We start from the raw sequence: 13,443 nt of genomic DNA, 5'->3' as shown, positions 1-13,443 counted from the left end.
AATGGAGAAGGGATGTGGTCCAATTAATATTTTTAAACAATCAGTCTGGCTGCTGACTGGAGAACAGACTGGAACATGCAAGGATGGAAGTAGAGAAGGGTTAGGAAGCTGTTGCAGTTGTTCAGGCAAGAGAGGAAAGTGGTGACAATTTGGGTTGTGACAGGGACCGGAATGCAGAATGGACAACTAGGGTTATGTTCTGAAGACAGAGCAGAGAGGTCTTGGACATGGCCTGAATGTGAGTATGAGGAAAAAGGAGGGAAAGGATGATTTAGGTTTGGGGCTGAACAGCTGGGTGAATAAGGGGAATATAGGAAGCAGGTTTGTAGTGGGGGAAAGATCAAGAATTTTGCTTTTGACATGCTACTTTTGAGAGGCACTTGGAGATCCAAACAGAGTTGAATAGAAAGGGGAATAGGTTTGTCCGGAGCTCACTGAAAAAGTTAGTGACTGAGGATAGCAGCCATCAACATGTCCAGCTCTGTCCAATAGAACTTTATGCAATGACAAAGATGGTTTATACCTGCCGCTGTCCAGTATGGTAGCCACTAACCACACGTAGCTGCTGCACACTTGACAGTGGTGTTGCATGTGGGAAATGAAAATTTTCCCAGATTAAATTTTGTTTAATTTTAATTTAAATAGCCATACATTGATAGTGGCTACCGTATTGGATAGCATAGGAGACAGTATTTAAACCCATGGGTCTGGATGTGATTGCTAGGGAGAGAGGACAGAAAAGAATGCTGGGGCAAGAAAGATGGGCCAAGAAGGAGACAGAGAAAGAGGGAACAGGAGGAAAACCAGTAAAGAAAGCCCACACAGTAAAGCTTCTTCCAGTTGGGAGATACGGTCCCTTCAGCATCCCCATTACCGGATGCTGGGAGTTTAGTTCCGCCACTGGATCCCGGGCATATTAAGATAATGTTAGCTACTGTAACAAATAACCCCCCAATCTCAGTGGCTCTACACAATAGGTTGTTTCTAACTCATGTAAAACCCGGATGGGTGTTCCAGGTTGGAGGTGTGTCTCCCCCAGACATGACTCTGGTACTTGGGCTTCTGTATTGTGGCTCTGTGATCCCCTAGGACCTCAGAGTTCTCTTCTGGGACCTCTGCAGTTGCCCACAGACAAGTAAGAGAGCAAGGTTCGTGGGGGGGGGGGGGGGTTACCGGCAAGCCTAGAATAACGGGGTCTATCTCAGTGCCCCAGAAGGAAACGGAAATAGGCTTGGTGGACAGCTCCTCCTCAGACTATATTGAGAACTGCGATCAGCTTTTGGCCACTGGGAGACCAGCTCCTCCACGGGCCTCTGGGAGACCAGCTCTCTCATGGTCGCTGGGAAAGACGCTCCCCCAATGGCCTCTGGGAGACAAGGTCCCCTCATTGGTCGCGTGGAAAGGTGGACTTCATTGGTCGCTCGTAAAGGCGCTCCCCCATTGGCCACTGGGAGATAAGCTCTCCTCATTGGTCGCTGGGAAAGGCGCTCCCCCATTGGCCGCTGGGAGATACGCTCTCCTCATTGGTCACTGGGAAAGGCGCTCCCCCATTGGCCGCTGGGAAAGGCGCTTCCCTTACTGACCCCTGAGAGATGTGGGTCCTTCTTGACGGCCCGGAGCTTCCTTCTCCGTGGTTCCCTCTTCTGGACACCTGACATCCTCCTCCCTCCTTGCAGGAGAAGGGCTCCACGTTCCTGCAGCTGGGCTCCTCCACGGAGCAGCAGCTTCAGGTCATCTTTGAGGTGCTGGAGGAGTACGACTGGACATCCTTTGTGGCGGTGACCACCCGTGCCCCCGGCCACCGGGCCTTCCTGTCCTACATTGAGGTGCTGACCGACGGCAGCCTGGTGGGCTGGGAGCACCGAGGGGCGCTGACGCTGGACCCTGGGGCGGGCGAGGCGGTGCTGGGGGCCCAGCTCCGCAGTGTCAGTGCGCAGATCCGCCTGCTCTTCTGCGCCCGCGAGGAGGCCGAGCCAGTGTTCCGGGCAGCCGAGGAGGCAGGCCTCACTGGGCCTGGCTACGTCTGGTTCATGGTGGGGCCCCAGCTGGCTGGAGGCGGGGGCTCGGGGGCCCCTGGGGAGCCCCCCCTCCTACCAGGAGGAGCCCCACTGCCTGCTGGACTGTTTGCAGTGCGCTCAGCTGGCTGGCGGGATGACCTGGCCCGGCGGGTGGCAGCTGGCGTGGCTGTGGTGGCTAGAGGTGCCCAGGCCTTGCTGCGCGACTATGGCTTCCTGCCCGAGCTTGGCCACGACTGTCGCGCCCAGAACCGCACCCACCGTGGGGAGAGTCTGCATAGGTAAGTGGGCCCCGGAAGGCAGGGCGGATACAGGGACGCCTCTGCAGCTTGACTGCTTGGGGTATTCACTGTCTGAGTGACCTCAAATAGGTCACATCCTCTCGGGGAACCTCAGTTTCTTTTAATGTAAAATGGGTGTAATTGGGCCTCCCTTCTGGGGTTACATCAGGTAATTTTGGAGGAACCACCTGAGGCCCAGTGAGTGTATTACTAAATTTCGTAATTCTGAGACATACATTTTATTGTCTTTGAAAATCAAGATGGATCTTACCATTGATGGCTTATCATAGATTAATGAGCAGTACTTTTTCTCTGTGGTAGGTAATATAGCAGCACAGCTTGCAACTGATGGCATCTTAGGGTCAATGAAATATCCTAATTAGAGTAGGAGCTAAGCTTCAGTAACAAAAAGACCCAACAATTCAGTGGCCCAAACAAGACAGTTTGTTCTCTCACATAACAATCTAGAGACGAGTGGTCCAGGTTGTCAGAAAGTTGCTGTTCCATGTGACCATCAGGGACCCAGGATCTTCCCTTGTTGTTCCTGTGCTTTCTCCTTTTCTATACAGACAAAGCTGGGTTGCAGGCAAATTTGACTCTAGCTCATAAGAAGGGGAAAAGAGGGCATGGAGAGTAAGCCATTTCCTTTTGAGCCAGTGAGGCAGGAACGGGCATATCGCACATCTTATTGGTGAGACTTAGTCAAATGGCCTGGATGAGTTATTAGGTAATTTGAATATTACTCTGGCACAGGGCCAGGGCTTGCCGCATAGAAGGCTGGGAAGTGTAAACTGTGGCCAGGTGGCCATGTGCCCAACTCACACTTTTATTTTAAAAGAATAGAGTTTGATGGAGAATAGCATTTCCACCAATGGAAGCTTTGGAAGTTGGAGAAACTGATGAGTTTGGTGGCAGAATAAGTGCTGGGAGGGTCCCTTAATCCTGGAATGAGGGTGAGGTGAACTTGGAGAGAGGCTGTGGGTGGAGAAAGAAGACCTAAAGAAGCAGGAGTGAGGACTGGTGAGTTGGGAATCAGAATCAGCAACAAGAGGGTGGGAAAAGCTTCCCTCCTTCATAAATACTTACTGAGCACCCTCTAGGAACTAGGGCTCATGCTGGGAGCTGGGAACACAGAGATGAACAAGACCAGGGACTCATCTTCACAGAACGCAGTGTCCTGTAGGGTGGCAGACAAGGATGGAGATAATGACGACGCAGCACGGAGCCTGCAATGATAGAGGTAGCACAGGCGCTGCAGGAGCCCGGGGGGAGTACTGTGTGAGCTGGGGATTTTTTTTTTTTAATTAGAGAAGTAGTAAAAAAAATCATGTAGAAAATACAGAATTCCCCTCTACCCCCCTCGCATACACAGCTTTCCCTATTATTAACACTTTGCATCGAGGTGGTACCTTTGTTACACTTAATGAGCTAATATTAAGCTATTATTATACTTGTGCTATTAATTATAGTCCCCAGTTTACATTAGGGTTTATTGTTTGTGTTATGCAGTCCTGGTTGTTTGTTTGTTTTGGTTTTGTTATTTTAGTAACATATATTCACCCTAAAATTTCCTCTCTTAGCCACATTCAAATAGATAATTCAGTGGCATTAATTACGTTACTGTTGTGTTCCCTTCACCATCGTCTATTACCAGAACTTTTCCATCTCCCCAAACAGAAACTCTGTTCCCTTTAAACAATAACACCCCATTCCTTTTCCCCACTCTGCCCCTGGTAACCTTTATTCTAGTTTCTGACTTCTATGAATTTGCTTATTCTAATTATTTCATATCAATGAGATAATACTATATTTGTCTTTTTGTGTCTGGCTTATTTCACTCAATGTGACGTCTTCAGGTTTCATCCACACTGTCACATGTATCAGAACTTCATTCCTTTTCATGGTTGAATTAATATTCCATTGTATATACACGCACCATATGCAGTTTATCCATTCATGTATTTATGGACCCTTGGATTGCTCCATCTTTTGGTAATTGTGAATAATGCCACTATAAACATCAGTAAGCAAATATCTGTTCAAGTCCCTGCTTTCAGCTCTTTTGGGCGTATACCTAGAAGTGGGATTGCCAAATCACGTGGCCATTCTATACTTAGCTTTCTGAGGAACCACGAAACTGTCTTCCACAGCGGCTATACCGTTTTACATTCCCACCAACAGTGAAAGAATGTTCCATTTCTTCCACATTCTTTCCAACGCTTATTTTCCTAGAGGATGTGAAATGGTATCTCATTGTGATTTTAATTTACATCAAATCAAATTGCTAATAATGTTGAGCAACTTGTCCTTTTTGGCCATTTGTATACCTTCTTTAGGCCAATGTCTATTTCAAGTCTTTAGCCCGTTTTTCAATTGGGTTGTTTATCTTTTTGTTGTTGAGTTGTAGGATTTCTTTATATATTCTGGATAGTAAACCGTTACTGGATATGTGGTTTCTAAATATTTTTTCCCATTCTGTATGTTGTCTTTTTACTTTCATGATGAGGTCCTCTGATGCATGAACGTTGTAAATTTTGACGAAGTCCCATTTATCTATTTTTTTCTTTTGTTGCTCATGCTATTGAGGTAAAGTCTAAGAAACCATTGCCAAACACAAGGTCCTGAAGATGTTTCCCCATGGTTTCTTCCACGAGTCTTATAGTTCTGGTTCTTATATTTAGGTCTTTGATTCATTTTGACTTAATATTTGCATGTGGTATGAGGTAAGGGGCCACTTTCATTCTTCTGTCTATGGATATCCAGTTTTCCCAACAGCAAAAAGACTGTTTTTTCCCCACTGCGTGGACTTGGGTCCTTTGTTAAAAATCAATGGCCATTTAAGGTGTATTAGAGAGGCTGGAGGGAACTGCCTGAAACTGTAGAGCTGTGTGCCAGTAGCCATGTTTCGTGAAGATGATTGTATAATAATATAGCTTTTGTAATGTCACTGTGTGGTTGTGAAAACCTTGTGTCTGATGCTCCTTTTATCTACGGTATGGACAGATGAGTAAAACATATGGATAAAAATAAATAAATAATAGGGGAAACAAATGTTAAAATTAAAAAATATATAAAAATTGAATTAAATTTAAAATTAAAAAAAAAAATCAGTTGCCGCAGATGTAAGGGTTGATTTCTGAACTCTCAGTTCAATTCCATTGGTCTATATGTCTGTCCTTGTGCCAGCATCATCTTCCAACTTTGTTTTTTTCAAGATGGTTTTGGCTGTTCAGAGCCGCTTGCCCTTCCATATAAATTTGATGATTGACTTTTCCATTTTAGCAAAGAGCACCGCTGGAATTTTGATTGGGATTATGTTGAATCTGGTAATCACTTTGGGTAGAATTGACATCTTAACCATATTTAGTCTTCCAGTCAATGAACACGGAATGTCCTTTCATTTATTTAGGTCTTCTTTGATTTCTTCTACAATATTTTGTAGTTTTCTATGTATAAGTATGCCTGGCATTTTTGGTTACAAAAGACAAGGTCTCATTCAAGTTTCCTCTGGGAAATGGAGGTTTATTAGGAAGGTAAATACATAGAAACCAATATATCAGGATCTGAAGCCAAGCCTGGGCCCAGTCTTGCTTTCATCTCCTTCTGACTCTGTCTCTTCCTTACCTTCTCACTGCCCCTGTCTCTCTGTGCCTCTCTCTCTCTCTCTCTCTCTCTCTCTTTCTCTATCAGACTTGCCTCTCCCCAAGGCTGGTCAGTTCTCTCACCACCGCTTGCCCAGAATTTCTGCTCCCTCATAACTTCAGCTTGTCCTGGCTACTAACTGTCCCTCCAAATCTCACACCTAATATCTTCCAGAGAGAGGAATTTTTATTAGTCCCAATCAGCCTTCCAAAGCATCCTAGACTAGACATCGGTCAACCTCTGGAGTCAGGGAAGCTTCTGGAAAGAGAAGACATCTAAGCTGATACCTGAAGAATGAATTGCTCATTCATTCATTCATTCATTCATAAGCCCTTTTTTGAGAGTCTATCATGTACTGAACACTGTTTTAGGTATAAGGTTATACTACTGAATTAGGCCCCTGCTCTCACTGAGCTTACAGTTGAATGGGGGAGACCACCAGTAGACAAACAAAAAGAAGAAAATACCAGCAGGTGATAACCACTGAGAGGAAAATAAAACAGGGAGAATGTGGTAAGGAGGGCCTATGGGCTGGGTTAAGGGTGGTGGTTAGGAAAAGCCTTTTAGGGTAGGTGAAATTTGGAGGTAGATTATGAATCAAGGGAAAGAGCCCAGCTTTAGAAGAGAAAGGGATCGGGAGTGTTAAGTGCAAAGGCCCTAGGGCTGGGACTGCCTGTTTGGGAATCTGAAACCAGACCGTTGTGGCTGGAGCAGCGTGGGCAGTATATGAGGGGTGTGAGTAGGGGTTGAAGAGGCCAAGTTCACAGAAGGCCTGCAGACCAGGGTAAGGGGCTTCACTGGATTCTAAGGTGATAGAATTGCTCTCAGGAATAGAAAGGAATAGAGGGGGAACAGAATGTGCAAAACCCTGGGTTTTGACCGCAGTAGGTCAAGGTGGATGAAGGCAGTAGTGTGACACATAAGGCGGGATAGGCCAGGGAAGTGGACAGGGCCAGGCTACAGGGACCTCGGACACCAGGTTGGAAATCTTGAACTTTGTTCCAGGGCTCTGGGGAGCTATGGGAGGGTTTTAGTAGAGGAGGGAGATGGGATCTGTTCCTCTGGGGCTGGTTGGGGTGGGGACACAGACTGGAGGACAGAGATTGGAGTCTCTTGGGGTGCCCTTAAGAAGGGAACATTGAGTCCAGACCAGAGCCAGGGCTGTGGATGTGGAGAGGAGGGGACTGGGCAGAGAGAGCCCCCAGGTCAGGAAGTCCAGGACTGGGGAAGATGAACTGGAGGAGTGGGGAGGTGGAGTCAGCGGGAGAGGATGGCACTAAGGGACCACCCTGATGACCCGGGGGAGGAGGTAAGAGGCAGTCACAGAATAGCAAGTGATATTGCATAGCAAACATACCTAGGAGTCCAGAGACTCCCCCAGGGCTTCTTCCAGAGGAAGTGACATTTGATCTGAGTCTTGAAGACACATAAGAGTTGGTCAGGATGAGAAGGGACAGAATAAGGTGTTCCAGGCAGTAAGAACCGCAGCTGTAAGGCCAGGGGATGGAAAAGCACTTGGTGCATTTAGGGGACACCTTGCCATTCATTCTTGGTAGAGCACGAAAAGTGTTTCTGGGTGGGAAGAGCTTAAGAGAGTAAAGCGATGAGAGAGGGGGCTGCAGAGGCTGGTGGAACCACGCCAGTCAGGGCCAGGTTGAGGGGCTGGAGCCTTGTCTGGCACTCAAGGGGAGAATGCTGAACAGTAAAGAGTGCTTGTGCTTTCAGGATCTCGGAGGTGAGGGAGAAGAGAATCAACCTGGGGGTTGGATGGTCAGTTGAAAGGGGACTTTCTCTGCCCTCAGCCACAGAGGGACCTGGCCCAGGTCCCCACACGGCCTCTTTCCTCCTGAACAGGTACTTCATGAACATCACCTGGGATAACCGGGATTACTCCTTCAATGAGGAAGGCTTCCTGGTGAACCCCTCCCTGGTGGTTATCTCGCTCACCAGAGACAGGACTTGGGAGGTGGTGAGTCCCAGCCCAGACCTCAGGCATGGGAGAAGGAGAGAGCTGGACTCCTGGGCCCCTGGGGGAGGAACTGGGAGCCTGGGCTTGTCCTGGGGGAAGATGGGGCTGAAAGGCTCCTGGCTTTGAAGGAGAAAGGGGCACTTGGGTCCTGGAGGGAGAAGGGAGACTGGCCCCAGATGGGACCCTGGGCCTGAGGAAGGAGGGTCATGGGGGCCAGGACATCCTGGGACATCCTGGGAAGTCCCGCTAGAAGCCTGACTCCTCTTCTTTTTGGCTAAGGTCGGCAGCTGGGAGCAGCAGACTCTCCGCCTCAAGTACCCACTGTGGTCGCGCTACGGCCGCTTCCTGCAGCCCGTGGATGACACGCAACACCTCACAGTGGCCACACTTGAGGAGAGGCCCTTTGTCATTGTGGAGCCGGCCGACCCCATCAGCGGCACCTGCATCCGAGACTCTGTCCCCTGCCGGAGCCAGCTCAACCGCACCCACAGGTGACAGCTGGGGGTCCGGGAGCTCCAGTCTCAGTGCCTTCCTCCCTCGAAACCCGGTAGTCCTGGGCAACCCCAGCGCCCTCCTCTCCCAGGACCCAGGTATTTGGCCCTCCAGCTGTGTGTACCTCTTGAGCAAACCATTAACTTTTTTGAGACTCTGTTTCCCCAGAGAGAGGGATCATAGTTTTAACCTCTACGTGCCCTCCCAATCCCACACCCCAGGGGAGAGTCTAAGGGGGATCCCCACCAGCATTCCCAAGCGCAGTTGTTCCCCGCAGCCCTCCGCCGGACGCCCCCCGCCCGGAAAAGCGGTGCTGCAAGGGCTTCTGCATCGATATTCTGAAGCGGCTGGCACACACCATCGGCTTCAGCTACGACCTCTACCTGGTGACCAACGGCAAGCACGGGAAGAAGATCGATGGCGTCTGGAACGGCATGATCGGGGAGGTGGGTGGGCAGCAGGGAGAGGGGTGCGCTTGGGGGCGGGGCCTGGAGGGAGTGCCTGGGTCGAAGGCGCCCTACCTAGACCAGAGCCTCCGAGGGGCGGGGCCTTGCGAGAGGGGTGGGGCCTGGAGGGGGTCCACCTTGGGAAGGGCAGGGCCAGGGGCGAGTCCATGAGAGAGCAATTCCAGGGCCTGAGGGGATGGAGCCCAGGGGAGCAATTGGGTAGGAAGCAGAGCTCAGAGGAAAGACCTCTGGGTTGGGGGGTGCAGGGTCAGGAGGAGGGAATTTTGGGGTTGGAGGGAGCAGGGTTAAGAGGGAGGGAACTCTTAGGAGGAGGGGGTGGAACCTAGAGGGTGGGACCCCAAGCCTTAAGTGGGTTTCATGGGGGAGAGGCTACCACTTCCTGCTCCTTTTCCCTGCCTCTTGCTCCCACCCTCCTCTTCCCCACTCTGCGACACCCCCCCCTCACTCCTGCTGGGCTGGTCCTTGCCTGCCCCATCCCTCACCCCACACCCCCACTCCAGGTGTTCTACCAGCGCGCGGACATGGCCATCGGCTCCCTAACCATCAACGAGGAGCGCTCTGAGATTGTGGACTTCTCCGTGCCCTTCGTGGAGACGGGCATCAGCGTCATGGTGGCACGCAGCAATGGCACTGTGTCCCCCTCGGCCTTCCTCGGTGAGCTGGGGCCCGGGACAGGGAGCTGGGCCTCACGCAAAAGGGTCAGTGGTTCCTAAGAATGGACCCTGCAGTCAGAAAACCTGGGGTTCCATCCGAGTATCACCTATACTGGCTGGGTGGCCCTGGTGAAGTGACATCATTTCTGAGCCTCGGTTTCCTAATCTGTAAAAGGGGGGTGATGATTGCCCCTACCAGAAGCAATTTTACCATGAAGCCCATGAACACAGAGCTTCTGGAGCCTTCTCTGGTGTGTCCTCTGGTGTGTCTCCTTCCAATACCCTATACCTGCTTTTGTGATTTTGTATTCTTCTTTCTTAAAGAGGGCCCCCCAAATTCTATACGCTTCAGGCCCCACCAAACCTGAGTCTTCCCCAGTATGTAGTGATAACAGAAGGAAAAGAGATTAGCATAATCCAAGCACATTGGAGCACCACAGTGAAGGAGGCAGACTCAAATCCCTACCCAGGAGCTCCCTCCTCCTGGGGAAGACAGACAATAATTCTCGAAAGGACACACAGACAATACCACTTCAGAGAATGTGATACATGCCACAGAAAAGGGGAACCATGGAGGTGCTACGTGGGTGGCCAGGCAGGGCGCTTTTGAGGCGGTGCCCCCACCCTGCACGGATCTGGGTGGGAAAGCATCCTAGGAAGTGAGAGCAGCAAGGGCCCTAAGCAGGGAGTGTTGTGAAACAGCGGGAGGCCAGTGTGGCTGAAGGGGAGAGGGTGTGAGGACAAGAGGGGTGGGAGATGAGGGTTGAGATACAGTGTGGCCGGGAGGATGGAAGAAGGGGGCCAGATCTCAGGGCCTGTTACACAGTAGTTTGGGTTTTTTGCTTATTGCAGTGACAAAGGTTTTAACCACAGAGCGTGGAGGGAATGTGAGCAGATCTAGGCTTTTAAGATACCTTGCTAGCAGCTCTGCAGAAGCAGGATGCCAACAAGGAGGTTACTGCAGGCGTCCGTGCCAGAGAGAGGTTGGGGTGTGCAAGGGGAGGGTGGGGGTGAGACAAGTGGGCAGACTCAAGTTCTGGTTGGGAAGTTGATGCACCAGATGGGCTGGTGGCTTCTGTGTGGATCTGGAGGAAATGGAGGAGTCAAGACTGACCCCCCAAAGCTTGAGCCTTTGGGTAGAGTTCACATTTATTGCGCTGGAGAAGGCAGGAGAAGCATATTTGGGCCAGAGGGGGCAGTTCTATAGGTTCCCATTTTCTGTCTGAGTAGAGCTCCCAGGAGGGGCCAGGAAAAGGGACGTCCCTTCCTTTGGTTTTGCTTTCTGTTTATTCCTGTGGCCTCCTCTCTGCACAGAGGTCCCTGCAGGACACACTCAGAAGTACAACTTGGGGCCCTTGCCCTCGGGCAGCACCCAGCAGGGGGGTGACAAGGCCATCTATATGCCCCGTCAAGTTGTCCAGCAGAGGCAGCAGGCATGTCAGCAGATGCCGCAGTGACAGCCGGGGCAGTGACCCTGCTGGGATGGGGGCAGCTCTGGCAGCTTGCCCAGAGAGGGCAAAGCACCCAGTATTTCTCCCAGGGAAGTGGTGGCTTGGGTTTGCTTGCCAGTGACCCGCTGGCGGCAATGATGCTCAGCTAGCAAATGTTTTTGAAGAGAGCACATGGGAATGGGAGCTTGGCTGATGGTCATCCGACATGCGCCTGCCTCTGTCAGAGGAACTGCAGGGACAAGGCAGGGAGGGTGAGGCCCGTTCAGAGTTCTGGGTTCTTGAGGAAGCAAAGCTGAGGGACTGGGACTCTCTGGGGGCACCACAGGGGCTGGGAGTTGGGGGTGGTTGTGAGCAGGGGAAAGGGGGACTAAGCTCTGGGTGGGTAGAGAAAGACCCTTCCAGGGTTATTTGGGGGATGGCCTGGGGAAGAGGAGGAGGCCTGGGTTATGAGAATGGAGAAAAAAGACCAGGGTGGAATCAAGGCTGGAGGTTGGGGCCTGCAGGCTGTGACCAGGAAGGAGAGAGGAAAGAGGTGAGGCCAGCACCAAAAGGACCCAAGAGGAGGCACTGAGTTCAGGGTGGGACCCCATCAATGGTTGGAGGTGATGGTGGGGAGGGAGAGGTGGAGACTCGGGTCTGGGCTTAGGAAACATTTAGGAGATGGTTTGTATTTGGTGATTGAGGCCACAAAAGAGAGCCTGGTCTCCCAGGGGTCTGGGTGGGCACTGGGATCTGTCCCTGTGATGGGTCAGATCAGAGACACCTCCGCCCTTGCTTGACTGAGCCGTGACCACACACACCCTTGTCCCCAGAGCCCTACAGCCCTGCCGTGTGGGTGATGATGTTCGTCATGTGCCTGACCGTGGTTGCCGTCACAGTTTTCATCTTCGAGTACCTCAGTCCCGTCGGCTACAACCGCAGCCTGGCCACGGGCAAGCGTGAGTGCCCTTCTTCCCTGGGCCTGCCTCAGAGCTCCCGGCCACATGGGTCTACGGTTCCCAGCCCCCGGGGCAGAGCCCTGGCCCCTCGAGGGACCAGAGGCCTCAGGGGCCCCTGGGATCGTAGTTTCATGCCCCTTCATGGAGCAGAAGGATTTGGGGTCCATGTGCCTCCTCCTGGCCCCCTGCAGGCCCTGGCGGCTCGACCTTCACCATCGGGAAGTCCATCTGGCTGCTGTGGGCCCTGGTGTTCAATAACTCGGTGCCTGTGGAGAACCCCCGAGGGACCACCAGCAAGATCATGGTGCTGGTCTGGGCCTTCTTCGCCGTCATCTTCCTCGCCAGCTACACCGCCAACCTGGCTGCCTTCATGATCCAGGAGGAGTACGTGGACACTGTGTCTGGGCTCAGTGACCGCAAGGTATTGGGGGATGGGGATGGGTGGGAAGGGCAGGCCTGAGCCAAGGTCACGGAGCTTGGCACACAGGAGGGCAGAGGGGGTTCCTGGGGGGCCTCTTCCCAGGAGTTCCAAAAGGAGAGAACAGAATGTTCCAGAAGGTGATAGGGTACATTTCAAAATGAGCCAATTAAATGTTCCCAGGGAAGGAAGTGTCACAGAATGTTTTAGGGGCAGTGGCCTGGAACAGAGATTCTAGCCCAAACTATGATGAAGGGCTAGGTTTTGAAATGTGTACCCCATTGGTATAATAAGTTCATAAACTTCAACATCAACTGCTCAGATGGCAGTAACTCAATTCAGTTCAATTTTGACTCTTAACTGCCCTGATCTAGGCCAGACTCCAGAGATTCAGGGCAGTCAGCACTGCCACTGCCCTGCAGGCACCAGCTGGGCGCTCAGAGGCCCAGGCCACCGCACTTCCGACCCCCTGGCCACTATTTCAGAGTCCGTCCCCCCTCTTGGGTTTGATAATTCACTGGAATAACTCATAGAACCCCCTGAAAGCACTCTACCCAGAAGCCTAGGAAGAGGATTTATTATAGTGAAAGGAGACAAATCAGAAGCCAAAGGAAGAGGACTCAAAGGCAAAGCTTGAGCATCCTCTCCACAGGGAGTCAGAATGCCCACCCCACAGGCATGTCCATGGTTTTCTCAGTCAGGGAAGCTCACTGGAGCTTCCAGTGTCCCAGGTTTATCTGGGGGGGTCTCATTAGATAGGCATGACTGGTGGAATCAGGGCCCACGAGGCTGCCGCATTCTCCAGCCCCCTTCCCCTTTCCAGAGATGCCAGGCTGATGAGATGAAGCCAAAGCCCCAACCCTCTAATTACAGATTTGGTCTTTCCGGTGCAGCTGTGCCTGCCCCAGCCATCTCCTTAGCATATGAACTCTCTGGGGCCTGGGCCCACTGCGAATAACAAAACGAAACAAAGCACTCCTTCTGTGGGAAATTCTAAGAAGGTAAAGGTTACCTCCCGAGGAACTGGGGGCAGAGACCAGCCAGGTTTTTTTTTTTTAATGCGACACTTGAAGACCAGTCCATTTGCAAGATGCAATAGAAATGAATTACTAGACAA

At 51.4% G+C, this 13,443-nt stretch overlaps 1 protein-coding gene across 1 annotated transcript in view; it reads left to right on the top strand.

The window, feature by feature from the left end:
• The window catches only part of GRIN2D (glutamate ionotropic receptor NMDA type subunit 2D), a 30,827-nt gene that overhangs the window by 2,515 nt on the left and 14,869 nt on the right, over positions 1-13,443 (top strand). Inside the window, exons 2-8 of the mRNA XM_077131270.1 lie at positions 1,677-2,296; positions 7,793-7,907; positions 8,187-8,398; positions 8,677-8,845; positions 9,367-9,520; positions 11,783-11,908; positions 12,100-12,329. Of these exons, the coding sequence (XP_076987385.1) occupies positions 1,677-2,296; positions 7,793-7,907; positions 8,187-8,398; positions 8,677-8,845; positions 9,367-9,520; positions 11,783-11,908; positions 12,100-12,329 (1,626 nt within the window). The remainder of the gene's footprint in view (positions 1-1,676; positions 2,297-7,792; positions 7,908-8,186; positions 8,399-8,676; positions 8,846-9,366; positions 9,521-11,782; positions 11,909-12,099; positions 12,330-13,443) is intronic.

Source organism: Tamandua tetradactyla, chromosome 16 (genome assembly GCF_023851605.1).
Source record: "Tamandua tetradactyla isolate mTamTet1 chromosome 16, mTamTet1.pri, whole genome shotgun sequence".
Classification (NCBI taxonomy): domain Eukaryota; kingdom Metazoa; phylum Chordata; class Mammalia; order Pilosa; family Myrmecophagidae; genus Tamandua; species Tamandua tetradactyla.
This window is presented reverse-complemented; position numbering and strand designations above follow the sequence as displayed.